General features: G+C 49.8%; 1 protein-coding gene across 1 annotated transcript; it reads left to right on the plus strand.

Annotated features, from left to right (window-relative positions):
• Nucleotides 1–8,537: 8,537 nt before the first annotated feature.
• On the plus strand, nucleotides 8,538–12,044 carry LOC119373367 (growth arrest-specific protein 1). The gene has a single exon (XM_037643388.1). The coding sequence runs from the start codon at nucleotides 10,405–10,407 to the stop codon at nucleotides 11,323–11,325; it is 921 nt and encodes a 306-aa protein (XP_037499316.1). The 5' UTR covers nucleotides 8,538–10,404; the 3' UTR covers nucleotides 11,326–12,044.
• The last annotated feature ends 6,231 nt before the right edge of the window (nucleotides 12,045–18,275 follow it).

Below are 18,275 nucleotides of genomic sequence, written 5' to 3' on the forward strand. Positions count from 1 at the left end.
GCTTCGCTTGCCTCCGTTTTCCCGATAGAGGAAGGGCTCCTGCGATTTGTTTATAACTTAGCTGATTGCTAATCCTTGCAGTCCCATGTATTCACTCATCTGGACGCTATGCTGCAGCGAACACAATGGAAAAGTTTACAACGCCAACGAAACACAAAGGAAGCGACGCGTACGCCCTCCGCACTCATCCTTCCAATTTGTGGTGAATTGGAATCTTTTGTGTAGGATTCACACGGCGCCGCACCGAGATGGAATGAGAAACGACTGTGGTTGGACAATACTTAAAGGGAAAGGAAGAGTCCCGTACATGAGCCGCACGGCGGAGACACCGGCAGTCCCGCTCGTGACGTCAGTCAAGAATGCGCGCCCACTGGCGCAGGCTCATATTCATCCACTTTTAAAGGGCCCCTAAACCATGACTCCGAGTTCAAAGACGAGAGAGTGGTTTCTTTCTCGCCTTCCCTCCCTTTTCTACAAGGCACAGGAGCTGTCTCTTCCTCGCCACTCATTTCTTTATAAAACACGTGGACAATGACAGCCCTAAGCGTTGAGCTTGTCAGTATTTCACGGTTTTCGGCAACACGCTGTTGTCTCCGCTTGCGCAGTCGAAAACACACAAAACGATGAGAAATCAGTTGATCGCACACGGCGGTCATGCGACACAAGGAAGAACGGGCGTGCGACTGCACAGCAAAGCGCGAGGTATACGGGAGACGATTCATAACTGAAATCCTTCGTATATGGACCAATCGAGAGCTGTATTTGCTCATGACGTCTGCTGGCGTCAGGAATCGTGCCGTAAAGACGGGAAACGCCAGGAGAGAATAACGCGCTCACTCTTTATATTTTCAGAGGTTGTTTCGCGGTCCTTTGAGGAGGAAATGCCGCTCCCTTGACAAGTTGTATAGCCGAACACAGACCCCAACTTGTATGGCTTCACTCCCAGCATCAGTCGCGCCGCCGGCAGCGAAATCAAATTCCTTTGCTCGTTCCCCATCGAAAGCGAACAGACATTCTTTGTTGAAACGCGTCGTCGCTGACCTATATGTTTGTCCACGTGGCATGCTTATGGACTGCACGCGTGTCATCGGGATAGCGCTAAAGCTTAGTACCCCGTGGTTAAATTAATCAAAATAAAATTATGGTGTTCTCCTTGCAAAAGCCACGATACAGCAATGAAACATGCCGTGTATTGAAAGCACCGTGTGATTCATTTTTGCCACCCTCGGGTTCTCTAACACCAACCTAATTCGATTTAAGTAAATGGGTGTTTCTGCGCTTCGCCCCTGGCATAACCCCTTTAGCTAACTCCTGTAGCGTCCGATCGGGTGTAACTGAGCAAAAACGCTAGCGTAAGAAAACCCGGCCGCTGCTGTCTATGGCTTCGTGCTGTCTATTGCTTCAACGCAAACTTAGCGGTGCGCACGTACAAAGGTATAGAGCCTCAGGGTTTCGAAACAGCGCTTAAAGTACGAGGACACAGAAAGAAACAGACAGGACCAGGCGCTGACGGTAGAGCCATCTGCAGATCCCTGTCAAGATGAATCGAGCGCGACCACGCCCGGCCGAACGCCCCTTCCCCCTCCCCCCGTTGGACTTTTCGATTGACGAAAGACGGCCTGAGCGTTTCCTCTCCGCTCGAGCCGCGATTGTCAGCTGCTTTCGCACGCTTTCAGTCGCACGTTGAAAATACTACGCGCGAGGCGATGTAATCGTTTTGGACGTTATACGGTACCTTACGGCGACGGCAGGAGTGCGCCTGGAATGTCTATATAATTGCTGTTGCAATAAAAATACTGGCAGATCCAACGCATTGGGAAATTAATGTCACGCGAAGCTGTCAGGGAGGAGCTGCCTGTACCGCATTGTCCGGCTTTGAACCAAGCGCTACGAGGCAGATCGTCGCCTTTGTGAAAATTCGGCAGTTAATTGTGTGCATTAGGCGGGCTGACCAGTCACGTCGACATCGCTTTGACTCTCAAAGGGCGCAGCTTATGGTCCAACGTAACATCGGCACACACGTTATTACAGCGTACACGTAAGTTTTCATCGAAGAGAAATGCACGCCACAATGCGACGACGTTCGTATCATAAGCACGTCGTCGCATTTTTGAGCACGCTCCCTGAGACGGTCGTTAATGCAACGTTCATTCAACGCTCGACGTTCAGCGACAATCGTTAATGCAATGTTGCATTAAAAAGGGGCCCTGGAACACTTTTGCAAGTAATCGTCGAATGGCTTTATTAAAAGAGCTTATTGCCTCACGAATGGACTGCCGCAAAAATTTTTAGAATCCTTCAAGTACGAGCTGAGTTATAGGGATTCGTCGCACGCTTCAAGCGCTTTCTCTCTCCTTTCGTACCAGCGAGCGCGCTGAAAGCTACGCAGGGAGAGGGATGACAAGGGGGCAAGAAGATGCGTTCCTTCGTCAGCGCCCATCATGACCTTGAACTCTTTCTTTTCTTTTTTTGTCTTCGAACGCGCGACTTACGTTCAGTGCGATCGTGAGCGCGCACGCGGGCACGTGGCGGCATCACGCGGCGGCCACGGTAACTATGAAGCTCACAATGCTCAAATCAGAAAATTGCTGTGGACTTTGGGTTTATGGTGCGGTTATTCGGGCTTGTAGCATCATTTGCTGAGAGAAGAGGGAACGATTTCGAGCTGACTGATAATTAATATTAAATTCCAGGCCGCGTGCTGCGCTGTAATGTTTGGCACGCGTGTTCTGAGGAGCCTCGAATACCCACCGGCAGCGTTTTCCGACCACGCTGAAAAATTGTTGCAGGGTCCCTTTAATGACATCTTAAGGAGCATGCTCAAAAAATAAAGAAGAGAGAAGATGCGGTTGCGAGCCACGTTTCCGGGACACCAAGATTTTAGGAAGTAGCAAGAGCTGTACTGCTCGGTTAACTTTGAAAGCCTTCTTCATAAAACATAATACCCCTATCTGCGTAAGCGTGGATTTCATAGGACTGCATTCTTCGGAATACGATTTTACGCATCATCATCATGTTATTTTCCAGGCGCCCTCGTGATGTGTGACGGCGCATGCGCGACAGAGGGTATATAATTCGGTGGGCGTTTTTCACAACAAACAATTTTCAGTGGCGCCTGTCCTTGTCTGCCTCGTCTCTGCGCGCGTCTTTAATAGCGCTAATTTAACTTTTTTTTTTAAATGCAGGACCAACTAGCCCAGCAGTCTGTCCTACTGAAGTGGTTGATACAGACTGTAAAGTTGAACGTAGTTACTTCACCCGCGGCGCATACCTGTATACGCCGGGCCCTGGTATGCGGTTATACGCGCCACACGTGATGGGGGGGGGGGGGGGGGGAGAGGGATTTATGGCGTAGAAGACAAGCGTAAGAGAGGGAAATTGACAACCACCCATTTGTAGCAGGAAGCCACAAGGAAATCCATATGGATTTCTCAGAAAGAAAGCCTCTTTGTTGCCGGAAAACTCGTCCTGGTCCGGGGATCGAACCCGTGACCATAGGCGCGCGCAAGGGAAGGGTGCCCCCCCCCCCCCTAGTCACCTAAGAAGAGGGGGGTGCAAAGTCTGCCCCATACATTAGCTTAATAGGGAGGGGGGACTTTCGCCCCCCCCCCCTGAAGAGGAACCCTGCGCACGCCTATGCCCGTGACCAACGCCTTTCTTGGTAGCTTGTTGGTTAGCTCAATTGGTAGAGCGACCGACCCGGAAAGGCGGAAAGACCCGGAAAGGCAACTAACGGTGTATTCAGAGGACGGACCCATCCACGGACGGCTGAGTCACGTGACAGTAAGACTGCAGCGGTCTGTCCGCTTGCGCCATACACACGCGCAGTCCGAAACGGGAGATGAAGCCCGGGCCGAGGCTAGTTCCAACCGCAAACGATGCCGCGCGCGCGTCACAAAGAGAAACCGCATGTTGAAGAGCTGCCGGCGTACTCGGCTGCCGAAGAAAGAAGAAAAATCGGTCTTGTTGACGTCCCACCCCTCCGTGACGTCAAGATGACATGGTAGTGACCACGTCAAGATGACATGGTAAGATGACGCCGTCACACGACGCTGATTTTATTGCGATAGCAATTATATGGACAGTCTCGGCTGATTTTTGCCGTCGCCGTCGCCGCCGTCATGTTTTCCATCAGTTCCCGTTGACGCTGACGCCGCTGCCGACGGTCACTTTCGCGTGTGTTGAAGCATCTAAGCCTAAATTTCGACCTAATAATACTGTACCTCGGAGCACAAGGACGTGCGCCTGCAGGATCGCGTCGGGAAGATCATTCCACAGCGAGATTGCTTGTGGCAAAGCGGTTGAATGCGCGTGTTCCGCCAAGAATACGCATAAAGTCGCGCTGATTTCGCAAGCGTGCCGACATGCGATCCGGTGTGCGCAAAGGGAAAGGAAACGGCTTTATGTAATTTCAGTGTAAATGTAATCTAATCTCCGCTGCAACGAACTACTTCATCATATTTCAAGTTAGTACACGAAAATGCACAACCCTGGTTGGACCAATAGACATTGGCTAGTAGGGGGGGGGGTCCAAATCAACAGATTGTGTTGACAAAAAAGATATGTTAGAAGTACAATTAAATGAAAACAAGAGAAGGAGGAAATCAGAGGACAACATGAAGTGGGGCATAGCGCCAGATTTTCCTGTGGCACTTCTTAAAATTTTGTTTCAGTTGGCGTACCTTACAGGCTCTGGTTAGAACATAGTGTAAGGGGGGCATACAGAGAAAAAAGACAGAAAAATGAGAACGTAAACAGTTCAGCTATACGAATTGAATACAACATCACAACGACACTAATAGCATTAATAAAACACCAACTACAAAGAAAATGCAGTCACCCATTTAATGCACATCAATGTAAATGGCTATGAAATAATGCTAGGTGTAGTGAGAGTGTGGTTGCTCGCGGAACGTATTGTTTGTTAGTCACAGCAGCTATCGCGTCGGGAAGATCATTCCACAGCGAGATTGCTTGTGGCAAAGCGGTTGAATGCGCGTGTTCCGCCAAGAATACGCATAAAGTCGCGCTGATTTCGCAAGCGTGCCGACATGCGATCCGGTGTGCGCAAAGGGAAAGGAAACGGCTTTATGTAATTTCAGTGTAAATGTAATCTAACCGCCGCGCGGAACCGCCGCCAGCGTCATCTACTAAAGGGACGAAGAGCGAAGGGAGCCAAGAACAAAGTAAGGAAGCCGCGCTGCTGTCGTCCAATATACGAAGGAGGACCGTGACGAGCAAAAGAACGCCTAGCGGCGGCGCACTCGCGCTGCCCCGGCTGCTCTGTCCGGCTCTGCCCAGGGAGGAGCGATTGTTTCCGCGAGGTTAGAGCCTGCGCGAGACTCTCCATGCGAACCCCAGGCAATCACTCTTCGGCTGTCGGCATCGCCCGCAAGTCCGCGCATGCCATTCCCTCTCGTGGCCACAGTCCCGCGCACACTCGGGCTCTCAGTTTGATGCGTTTCTCTCCTCCCCGAACTTCGCGTGCCTCCCCTCACCCTTCTAACACCCTTCCTCGCTTGTCAGCGCTCTTACTGATCGTTATATTCATTGACACGAACTTCGAGACATATTTTATTGTGTGTTGGCATATAAACAGAACACAACGGAACAAGACGGAATAAAATACACACAACGTGTCGCGTTTTAAGTGATGAGTAAATGCTGCATGCCGGAGAAAGGGCGTGAGCGAGAGAGCAATAAAAGATATTTCTGTGTTCCCTCGGGACGATGAACTCGAGGCATATGACCTAGAAACTCGGCCGCATTCGTATAGTCGCTGGTTTCCCTCGAGCAGAGCTTTTGTCGACTTGGGAGAGGCGCCACCCTTTCACCACGCGTGCTTTCTCTACGCGTGCTCTAGTGACTCGAATCATTTTCGCTGCTGCATCCCCATAGCTTGGAATCAAAGCTTAAACACACTCTGAGTGGTGAAAACAAACCCGGACTTTTACACAGACGCGTTTCTAAGAGCCCCGGCATTGCTTTGCGTCATCGAATCTAATCGATCACTCAATCAACCGTCACCGCTTTTCTTCGATCGGTAATACGTCATTACTTTCCTCTTGTTTAAACTACAATCAGCTTTCTGATCAATTACTTTGCTGCCACGCACCACCTTTTCCAAGCGAAGCTTTTCATGAGTTCCATATTTTCGTGGCGGCGGCGTTGTGCGCGAAAAACTCGATGCCGGCGAGTATACAGAAATATGGCCTTCGAATGTGCGCCAGTCACGTGCTTATTCGCATGCGTCGTTTTCCAACCACTGCATAATCTCTCGATCGTCGGCTTGTCGGCAATCAGCCGTTTCTGATGTGGCAATCTGATCTTTTATCGAGATGACTTGTGATTTGACGTTGCCACATTGCATTGCTGTCTGGATATGAACGCATGACCGTCGTCAGCAACTGAAGCGTTGCGCTGCTAAGCTCGTGGACGAAGGTCCCAATCCCGGCATGGAGGATGGAAACAATTAGGAGGGAGCATTGCTCAATTCGATATGAGGAAAGAAAGAAAGATAGTAGGTCAGACGTTCGCCCTCTTTTACTTCAAGCCCTCTCATCCATCTTATTCCTTTATTGCCTGCACTCCGAATATCGTCATTTTGTACGGTGATCCCCATTTCCTCTTTAAATCTGCTGGTACAAACTCTTTTCTTTTTTACTGCCATCCCAGTTTTGCCACTGCTGCTTTCAAGGCCTCGCACTCCCGTTCAGCCTTCTTTTCCCTAAATTTTGGATCTCTTCATTTCTTAAACTTTGCTTTCCGCAACGTCCCCTTTACCAGATTTCTCGATCCGAGCTTCTTTCCTCCGCCCTGCCAGCCTTTCTCTGCTGTCCTGCTACCGTCGTCCACTCTCAACTTCCCGAATCTTCTCCCCCTCGCACCTCTACAGCTCCAAATCTATTTAAGACTGCCGCTTCCCTTTAGCTACCGCGACCGTTCGCTGCTTCCCTAAATCCCGCGAGCTACGACCCTCTCTCTTCCTTTCTGCCCAGCTTCCCTCGACTACCAAGTTCACTTCTTTCCGCTTCTAACTCTCCGCTTCCAACTTCACTTACCCTCGTTTTCCCCTTTCCACTGCGCGCCTCCCCCTTTTCCCGCTTTTCCTCGCCGTTACTCCTCCTTTCCCAGCGAAGCAGCGGGAGCTCGGGAAGCGCCTCCGGCGGCCGCTCGCGGTCATTCCATATCGGGCTCTCTAGTCGAGCGGTTCCCGTCCCAACGGGATTTGCCCCGTGTGCTGCGCCGATTGAAAGTTTCGCGTTCGCACTTGTTGTCTTCTTTCTTTTAGCCGTGTTTCTCTTTTTGTACACTTCCAGAGAATCACCCCAAATCGACTGCGAAGTGAGTGCACTTTACTTATGCTCGAGGATACCTGAAGAACGATCACGCAGCAGACGTTGTACAGTTGACTCTGAGTTGGGGACGTACCAAAATGTGTTACTCCATTTTTTGCTGCCTTGACTCTTCCCGTCGTGTTTCCTGAGAGCAAATGGTGGTTCGAGCACGGATGTCCACGGGTCGTCGGAGTGTGTGACACCGCAGGCCGGGACGACGCGTTCAGCTGAAATGTGCTTCGCGTTGTTTCACTCAGTGGTATTCGGCGCGATCACGGTGAGACCGTGAATACCGCAACTTTCTCCCTATACTGTGTGCGCGTTGAAGTCGGCGAGGACAGCAGCGCGCAGCCTCTCAACATTGTGTGAAACAAACCGATGCGGAATAAGTTTGTGAAGCCAAGCCTGAATAACTTCCCACAGCCCGAAAACGGGATATGCAGGGAAAGGGCGGCCTGGTGAACGCTGTGAAGCCGATGGTTATTCGTGCTACCAATACCAAATGAATGTACTGGCAGCTGAAAACTTCTGTTAAACGCCGAGTTTCCGGTCACAGGTATACAGGTTAAACAGAGTTGGCGCGGCTCCGCAAGCAGTCGAAAAAAGTCTGACAGAATGAAAGAGAAGCATTGCCGAAGTTGCCATGTCCCGAGCGTGATACTGTAGAGCCAACAGAGTGCCATGTGCTAAGGCGATCACCACTTGAAGACTTGAAAGCTTTACGTCAGATGGCGAATGGAATTACTCCGAACGGACGAAAACGTCTGCGTTGAAGGAATACCGGATACGTTCGCTGAGAATTGAAACGACTGTTAAGGACCGCTGATGGCGCTGCAGCTACAGTTGGGTCCACAGTGCCGTTTCATTATTCCAGTGGCGAGCTAATTTAGCTACAAGAGGACATTGTGAACCTGCGATCGGTGGGCGCCGCTAAGCATGTGGATATGCTTGTGCGTTGTGTGGTCCCAGACCGGAATATCAGTTAGACACGAACAGGTAAAGCCACTGCTTAATTTAATACTCGATACGGTAAACATGGATCCCTCCCACTCCCTGGTGCGAAGCTAATCGAGGCGTTGAACAAGACTGGAACGTATTGTCATCTCATTGCATGTGTTCTTCAAGCCTCTCGGGTATTCAAGGCTTCGTTCGCTTTCACGTAGAGCGTACTAAGTGTAGCCATTGAACAGAGGACGGTGGTATTACACATACTAACGCAGTCAGGCAGTCTGTGTAACATTTTTATGAGAGGCTTAAGTTGAAGCGTACAAGTGCTTGGGAACGTGCTGCACGTAAGAACAATGGTTTATATCCCCATGGCTTTTGAAGGCCTCAATCACTACACCCACCGTTATCTCCGGACAAACCAGTCGACTCCGTCTCAACGAGTGTTCAGTGAAAGGAAATCTTTCTGGTGATTTATTGTTGATCAAGGTAAAGAACACTACGTTTTTGATTAGCTAAAAGACACTTTATTCTTCCATCATGTCAGCCTTGGACTTAATACAAGCACTGGAGGGCTTGGCGTACTGTGGCTTGACGTAGTGCTGTGGTTGCCCCAAGGTGCACCTTGTAACACTTTGGCACCTGGAACCTACTTTTCCTATGAACATTACCGTATTCCAGTACTTATTCCGGAATGATTTTGATCCCTAAGGCGAATTGACAAATAGGTGCAAGGCAAGGTACAGTCGACAGTTTGTCAACCGATGTGGAGCAAGAAACCACCATCAAGAATACTGAACGAAAGCCTCTGAAGCTCAAGCAGGAACGTGGTAATAAAGCATTATTTATGTAATCTCTTCAGACAAGCTTTTAGCTCTCCTTAAGAATTCGAGTACTGAACGGTCACCAACGGGAACGCGACTCGAAAAAAAAAAAAAGCCATCGACCCGTTGTCAGAAACGAGGAATGACTGAAGACACATTGAACATCTCGAAGCCTCTGAATGGATGGATGGAAATTCTATTGTGATCGAGTCGTATTCCATCACTGTCGTCAACGACATCAAGATCCTTCATCGTTTTTGGAACAGGATTTTCCGATTCCAATTTTGATTTTTGCGAGATCCGTGGTTCCTGCGAGCGCTTATTCAATTCAGCGGATCACAAACGGAGTTGCCGCCGGGGGTGGTCGCTTCACCGACAAAAACTATTTTCAAGTCTTATTGACTTGGTATCGAAAGAAGAAGGAAATATGCGCTGTATAAGACAGGTCGCCAGGAAATCGAAATGATATTGCGAGAATAACGTCTTCAATATAGAGAAAAGCTCTTACCGGGAACCGTTGAATAAGAGAGGTCTCAGAAAATCGATAGGACGTTGTGAGAACGACGTTTTAAAGTTAGAGAAAACGTCCTATGAAACCTGACAAAAGGTTGGGAAAGAGAGAGAGCGGCATTCTTAGATTGGAACTGTTCCTTCTATTGTTGTATGAACAAGAAAAAGCTAGCAAGTAGGTAAAAAAGATAAAGGAACTTGGAGTTTCAACGTTCTTTTCTCTTTCATTTTTTTTTACAAAGAGAGCTGTTAGACTTCATGGGATTGAGTGCGGTGTCTCAGTCGCTCCAGTGCTCCACTGCAGAGGACTTCGCTCGGATCGGCTCAACTTACCAAGCAATACATTGAAGTGTATGCCTCTGACATGTGAAACGTCCATCGTGGATGACTCCAACATGAAAGCTTCAGCACTCGAATTGCTCAAAGGTAGACTATTTTGTGATATACTTTCACAAACAATATCCGCGAAGATGGAGGCGGAGTTGAAGCGCGGATAAGCGCAGACAGACCTGCTCAAGTAAGTACGTGTGGTCGAAGCTTGCTTTTGAGATGACCCGAACGTCTGGATGTTGGAGTCCGGTGGCTCAGGGATGAATACATTCGGTGTCAACAAGTTGTAAGGGTTTCCCTAGGTTCCTCGAGTCAGACGCTGTCCAGTGGAACACGGTTATCGTAGTTTTGTCGAAACGTTTTCCGTGTGAGTCCCGAGCCTTCGACTTGAGCTCACGACGAAGTGCATTCGAACGAGGACCAGTAACATATAGAAGAAGGTCGTTCAAAGCCTTCAAATGCTGGGAAGTTCAGCGCGCCGCTTCTTCGGGCAAGACCCTGTACGGCGCCACCTGATGCTCGTTCTTCTCTCTGTCCTCATCGCTGCCGTCCTGGGCAGCGTACGGGTGGTCGCCGGCGTCGACTGCGGCAGCGGTGCCGACATCAGTGCGCCGTTCTCCTCCACTCGAGCCGTTCCTAGACGTCGTACGGGGACGTGCGCCGACGCTGAACAGGACTGCATCGGACGGTTGACCTGCGGCATGGCCTTCCACGGCCACCGCCTGGACTGCAAGCGAGAGCTGGCTGGTCGCACGCCGGGTCGCTGCTCGGTCCACTGCCGCCAGTCTCTCGTCTCCCTGGCGAGCACCGAGGAAGGCTACGCCTACATCGGCTGCGAGTGCGGCGAGGACGACTTCTGCCGGGCGTTGCGACTGCGGCTCGCTCCTTGCTGGTGGCAGAAGCCCTGCGCCGCGTCAACCTCGACAGCCAACGCGACGGGATTCCAGCTGCCCCCCGGCGGTGGTCTGACGACTCTTTCTTCGCCGTCATCGCCACCTTCGTCGTCGTCTTCGAGGCCGCAGTGTTCGCAGCTGGCCCAGGACTGCGTCGAGGACCCGGTGTGCTCGGTGGCGTGGGACTACTACCGCCGCTTCTGTCACGAGGTTCTGGACGGCGTCGCAGACAACTGTTCGACGCGGTGCCGGAACAGCGTACGCATCCTGATGCGCATGGAGAAGGCTCACAGACTGCTGGACTGCGCGTGCGACGGACGCGTCACGCGGGTGACCTGCGGCAACGAATTGAACCGGGTGCGTACCGCCTGCTTTCGCCTAGATGGCATACATCCAAGTGGAGCAAGCGCGGGACTACTCAGTGCCGACAGTGTCGCCAGACGTACTGTTCTGTTGGTGCATCTCTTGATCCTTTTCGGTTGGTGACTTTCAGTGTGCGCGAATGAGCGCCGCGAAGTTAAATGTCTTTCTTCCGATCTCCGCGGTGGTGATTGTGGCTCATAATCTAGCATGAAACTGATTTGTACAGCTGTCGTTCGGTGTTTTCTCGTCTCTATATCCTCGTTCTTTGGCGATGCAGCCAGCGATGCTGTACCGTGCCAACTCGCCAAACTACCAATCCCACTGAACTGAAACTAGTTGCCGACGGCGTATGGCGACTCATAGTCCCAGCGTGAGTACACAGTATACGTTTTGTAATGAACCGTACGCCATTATGTTTCTCTATAGCCCCTTTAATCTCGTGGGAGTTCATTCTGTAAGCGCTCACTTGTAGCACACATTATGTTCCTAGTATACTCTTGCCAATGGCAACCCTGAAAATACGAAGAATCACCAAGCAGCGACAAAAGGAAACATGCAGTAGCTACCCAGATATGCAGTTAAATGCGTTGACGTGTTTACAAAGTAACGAATACGTTTTTGAGAGCGTGTTAAAGGTTCTGTTGTAGGACACTAGGCATAATGATTACTGGAAATCCTTGAAGTCTCTTTATAGCATCCACTGTGGACACGTCTATCTGAATCAACTTTTTTTTTTCTTCAGCTGAACTTGCATGCGTCTTGTCACAAATTCATTGTGCTTCCAATCGTTCTTGCATGTCCTTGGACTCCTTTCCTTGTAGACTGTGGTCTTGAAATAAATTTATCCTAACGCTGTTGTTTAATGTGCCGTGTTGTCCGATATCACCCGATTCTTTGCAGTCTAATCTTGTGTTTTGTTGCGTTCCGTCTGAGCATCTATATAATGTGTTTTTGTACTGTATAGACGATCGGTCTAATGCCGACACGCTGGTGAAGTGGCTGTATCATTTTGCAGATTAGATCTCGTCGGCTCTATATAGCTCGGCTGCTTAGACCACGTACGAATGAACAGGGGTGTGGAAATGCCAAAATGCAATTGTGCTTGAGTTTTAAATGCACATGAACGATGACAGCGGGTAGTCAGTCAGAGTAAATCCGTTACTATTCCGTATACGGCGTCGCGACCGGCCTCTGGACAGTGTAATGCCATAGCGCCTAATCTTAGTCGTTTCAGCGACACCGTATCATATAGTATATACGAAGAAAAAGTCACAGTGAGAAACATAACACTTAATCTGACGTTTCGGCCGGGGACCCGGCCTAATAAATGTGATGATGTTCACTTTGACTTTTGATTCAAGGAACACCTACCCCTGAATATATATATATATATATATATATATATATATATATATATATATATATATATATATATATATATATATATATATATATATATATATATATATATATATATATATATATATATATATATATATGTGTGTGTGTGTGTGTGTGTGTGTGTGTGTGTGTGTGTGTGTGTGTGTGTGTGTGTGTGTGTGTGTGTGCGCCACATTCTGGCACATATATACGGGACAGGCACTTGTTGAACTAAGCTATAGAAATGCACTCCGTAGAACGCTGTTGTGGTTTCCTCGGGGCAGTTTGGCGGAGCACGATAAGCCTCTTAGGCTGTATCGAGTGTCTTTAGTCGCAGAGTGCGTTTATTGATTGCTTCACTTATCGTATCGCACACACTCCGCTCGACAATTTACGTCTCGGATCCTCTTTCCGCGCGTACGCGTTCTATCACTGCCCCATCCCTTATGCAATTCCTTAAAAAAAGAAAAAAAAAAACATTTCTTCTTTTCGCACATTTGGCGCTGGTGAGACAGAATCTGGCTTCCGTTTCGTGATGGGCGCCGTTAGAGTTTCGCAACACACCGCGTGATCAGCCCAGTTTCGTTTCGACACACGTCTCGGAGCCTCTCATCGAGGGAGGGTAATTTCCGCAGCTCTCGCTGTCAACGACGCGTCTCGTGTCGACGAAACGAGGAGCCGTGTTGGGTCTTGGGCCGCAGGTCAGCCTGCGTATATCGCAATGCCAGGCGTTCTATTCAAGACTCGCTTGTTAAGGCGCCTTGGATGCCTCATGTTTACTCGAGTATCTATGAACAAAATGTATATACTGCATCAATATGTAAATTTGTGTATTATGGGAATACCGCTAGAGGGACGTTGCAGAGAATGAATGGACAACGACGAAGTGCTTGTGTAGTGCGTGCCGTGAACAGTGCTCGGGCTGGACTCACGGGTGGACGCTGCCGGCCGTGGCAGGCGCGGTCATCTCCCACAGTATATAGTGTATCAATATGGAAATTATAAACATTGTGTATATAATATGAATATACAATCACACCACAACAACTCTCGTATAGCACACACGCAAGGCAAGAAACAAGGGACAACCGACGAAAAAGGCGCTACACTATAAGATAGCGCCTGTCTTCGTCGGTTGTCACTTAATTATTTCTTGCCTTGTGTGTGCGCTAGATACTGAAATGGAATACCAACATGCCCAAACTTTCGTAATCACATGTTTATGCTCTACTAAACATTTAAAGCGAATCCTACACGGTAACTCTCTGTATGACATGTTTATTACTTGATGTGATCCTTACCGAAACTCTTACAGTATTACTCACGCATGTTGTAATTATAATCTCATGTGATCACTGATGACCAGAACTTGTGACTTCATCGTCACGTCATCACATGACATCGTCACTTGACCAAAGGTGGGCGAATCTCGGAGGCACTGCAAAACCACGAAAGGTGACGATGTGCTGTTCCCTACGCCTGTAAAACTCTGCAGTTCCATCACTGTCTTCACCGCTTCCTTTGCATCAGTGCTCTTTTGCATCAGCGCACGAGTAGTAGCGGGGGTTTGAGGAAAGGAAAGACGCTTACTTCTGCAGCCTGTAAGGAAGCACGGCGCACCAGCTCTCGCCTTCGACGCGCGTCAACACGCGATCCGGCCTTTTTGGCTGACGCCGACGCGGAGCATCGCGTGCTGACGCGTTCCAACGCGTACGTGTGGTTCGGGCTTAACGCTTCGAGAAGCCCATTAACCTTTACTGTGATGTCATTGAAGGGGCGCATTTGCTGTGGGGACAGCGTTCGCGCCATAGCGTTATTTGGCAGAGAACAGAGCCGTTAGCCGAAACGTCCGTATAGCATGCAGTAGTACACACGTACAACATATATATGCTACTCCAGAGTCTTTACTACCTTTAAGTCTGCTCCTTAGTACCGGCAGGTAGAAGCCCAACCACAGACTACTAAAATGTGCGAAAAAAAAAAACCAAAGCAACCTACTCGCCTTAGTAAGGACGATGGGGCCCGGACCGTCAACCTTGTGGCTTCGGGCCCCACTGACGGAAAGCGTGCTTTTTTTTTTTGCCGGACTTCATTCATTTCAATTTGTGCCATAATTACTACACTACAGTTAAAAACTACAAAAAATCACAGCATATCCACGGAGTGAATGATGATGAGTGGGCGAAGCTGCGGAGGTTCATCGGTAAACCGTGAATCTTCCGTGAATTCTGCCCAGTACATCATCACCGACGTGAGATCGGGCGCGTTTATACTAAAGGTTCGATGAGTTATGACGACTTGCAGCTCACTTTAATTTTACATGTATGCTGTGAATTTTCATTGTTTAGAAAACCATTGCTTTAGAAAACATCTGGCGTCTTTCGTTAAGCAGCTGGCGTCTTTTCGTTTTGCTTTAGAAACATCTGGCGTTCTTTCGTTTTGCTTTTACAAAACATCTGGCGTCTTTCGTTGGTTTATTTCATCAATCAACGGCGTTTTGAACAAAATTTTTATTGTTTAATCACGCACAGGAGAAATCTCACCAGGCACTACCTTGGAGGTAAACAATGGCTGCTAATGGGAATGAGAGACAGAAGAAGTCGGCTTTTAGCTAACACTTACACTTCTACTTCTACTAACGTTTCCTACTGGAACATGCCAATGGCTGCTAATGGGGAATGAGAGACAGAAGAATTCGGCTTTTAGTTAACGCGCACGCTGCGAATTTTTATTGTTCAACAACGCACAGGAAAAATCTCCCACCGGCACTACCTTGGAGGTCAAAGCGTAAGACTGGTTACGCACTACGTCTACTACGACTACGACTACGAGGGACGAACGGGTGCCGCCTTAAGGAGCTTCGCCCCTAATAACGTCTCCTACGGTTTACTCGGCTTATACTGTCTGATGGATTCATTAGGCTGTAATTTCAGAGCGCAGCTCTTAGGCGCCCGTTCCTGCGTTGAGCGGCGTCGCCGTCGTCGTCGGCGTAACCGATAGAGCGAACGAGGACGGAAGAGAGCGATCGCGGAGCGCAGCGAGCCGCTGTGTTAACGTCTGCAATGCCTCGTACCTGCTCGCGCTTCTCATGACAACGCAACATGCGCCTCTCGCGCACGGGCACGAGAAGGTGGGTTGACCTGCGAGTCACACGGGTAAGCTTAACCGCTGACCCAACTGCAGTTAGCGGACGTAACCACAGTTACCGCAAACCAGACAGAGGCGCTGTCACACCTGTCTGGTTGCTATTTCCGAGAAAAAACAAAAACGCGCGAAACACGCCAAATATTAAATAGACGCGCGCTTGTGCGCCTCTAGCGCTTCCAACCGTCCTTTAGTTGATACATGGCTGCGTTCGTGCAACACCGCTATAACACCGCCTTTTACAGGGCCTCACGCTCGATTATTGGACAGATTTAGTTGGGCGTCCGCAGCAGCTCTGTGGACGCAGCCTGCCAGCCATTTCCTATGGCAGGCTGCGTCCGTAAAGTTGTTGCGGACGCTCAACTAAATCTGTCCATTGACGCGTCAGCAGCGTGTTTTGATGCGCGTCTATCAAATAGCGTGAAGCCCTGTTCAATGAACGAACGCAGCCGTGTATCAATCTCGTGAAATGCACACTAGATTTTTGCAGCACGGACAAACTTGTACCTCAAAGCCGGTAATTTATCTTGCCAAATGGGTATCAACGCCTCCATCGTCGCAACGGTCCAGTTGACACGCTTTTGGCTCGATATGTCGTTGGGAGCCGAGCTGCTCGCGTCCGACATGGGGGCCGCCATGTTGTCAGTTTACGGCGCTAACAGGGGTTGCCTATGGGTTGCCTACCTCCGTTTACGAAAACGGTCGTAGCGGTTTAACTGCGGTTAGGGATGTCGTGTGACAATGTACGACAGCCGTTAGACTTAACGGCCGTCGTACTTAACTGTGGTTAGACTACCCGTGTGACAAGGGTATTAGTGTGTGGAACGCTCAAGCGGACTCTTAAATTTTGCATCTACTTTTCCGGGCCCGAAAGCCCGGGCCGTCCGAAGCGTTTTCCGGCGGGCCCGGGCTTGAGGCTGCGGGCCGGGCCGGACTCGGACCCGCTCATTAAAAGGCGTAAGTCGGGCCTTCGAGCACACGCGAATGTTATGCATTTTATGGTCTAAGGTATACTGTGCCAAGCTGAAGTGACATATATATATATATATATATATAAAGCACTAAGAATGGGCCATATCACGGTTCTTCCCATGGGAGGCATAAAGATTTCGGTCTTTTATTCGCGGTTGACACATACGATACATTTCATTTATATTCCTTGGTATTACGTGCCAAAACCACGATATGATTACGAGGCACGCCGTAGTGGCACCGGATCAATTTCGACCGCCTCGAGTTCTCTAACGTGCACCTAAAGATAAGTATATACACGGGTGTTCTTGCATTTCGCCCCCACCAAATTGCGGCCGCCGTGGCCGCGGGAATCGCACCCGCGTCCTAGGACTTAACAGCGAAACAGCTTAACCGCTGAGCTACCACCGTGGGCAAAGCAACATTTCGATGCATGTACACACCGGATTTTCCGTCCGATCGCCCGCTACAAAGCGCACGGCATCATTAGTAATCATCATCAACAACTAAAGCGGGCACGGGTCGGGCCTGGTCATGAACAAGCGCGCCCTGGATTAGTTTAGTAATGAACGCCCGGGCCCGGGCCGGGCGCGGGCTTGGAACGACGGGCCCGGGCCGGGCTCGGGCTGGGTACGGTCAAGTACGCCCGGGCCCGGGCCGGGCTCGGGCTGGGTTCGCTCATGTACGCCCGGGCCCGGGCCGGGCCCGCGCTTGGAACCACGGGCCCGGGCTGGGCTCGGGCTTCATAAAGCGGGCCCGGGCCGGGCCCGGGCCGTAAAATCCGGCCCGTGCAGTGCTCTAGTCGTAAGCGGCAGAGCGAACGAGGACGAAAGAGAGCGAACGCGGAGGGTGAAACAAGGCGATAGCGAGGAGAGCAGGAGAAGGAGGGAACAATAGTGGTGAGACGATAGGTTCCGCGGCGCCATAGTAATGCGCGCCTTCGTGCCGTCGCCGATGACGTCATCCAGCGCACACCGATACCACATATATATAAATAAAGCGCTGCGTGAACGAAGGCCTGCATGCGGCGGCTGTTGTGGAATGCGCCCACGCGCTGCCTTCCGCGGTCTCACTGTTAGCGAGGTAGTCACGCCTCAACTTAATGCGAAATCAAAGCACCTAAATAGCTGTGCTGAATCGTCGGTGAATTTTTTAAAAGGCGAAGCATTTCTTAGCGAAACCAAGGCACTTTGAGCGTTTCTATCTATCTATCTATCTATCTATCTATCTATCTATCTATCTATCTATCTATCTATCTATCTATCTATCTATCTATCTATCTATCTATCTATCTATCTATCTATCTATCTATCTATCTATCTATCCGCCTACGTCTCGGTGCTCTCGTGATCACCTCCTTAGCTTGGTGTAGACCAATACTGGCATGGGAGGGAAGAGGGTTTGACGAATATGACTGTCTGGTGATGACATGAAAAAGTCACAGTTTCGCTGCAAGCGCAAAGCAATGAACGCGATAGCGAGAAGTTGAAATGTCACACGAAGAACCAGAAGCAGCTCGATACTTGCAGCGCGCCGCTGAAGCACAAAGAAGGACGTCCTAAGAGAACGCACAGGCA

Source organism: Rhipicephalus sanguineus, chromosome 11, assembly GCF_013339695.2.
Source record: "Rhipicephalus sanguineus isolate Rsan-2018 chromosome 11, BIME_Rsan_1.4, whole genome shotgun sequence".
In the NCBI taxonomy this organism is placed as follows: domain Eukaryota; kingdom Metazoa; phylum Arthropoda; class Arachnida; order Ixodida; family Ixodidae; genus Rhipicephalus; species Rhipicephalus sanguineus.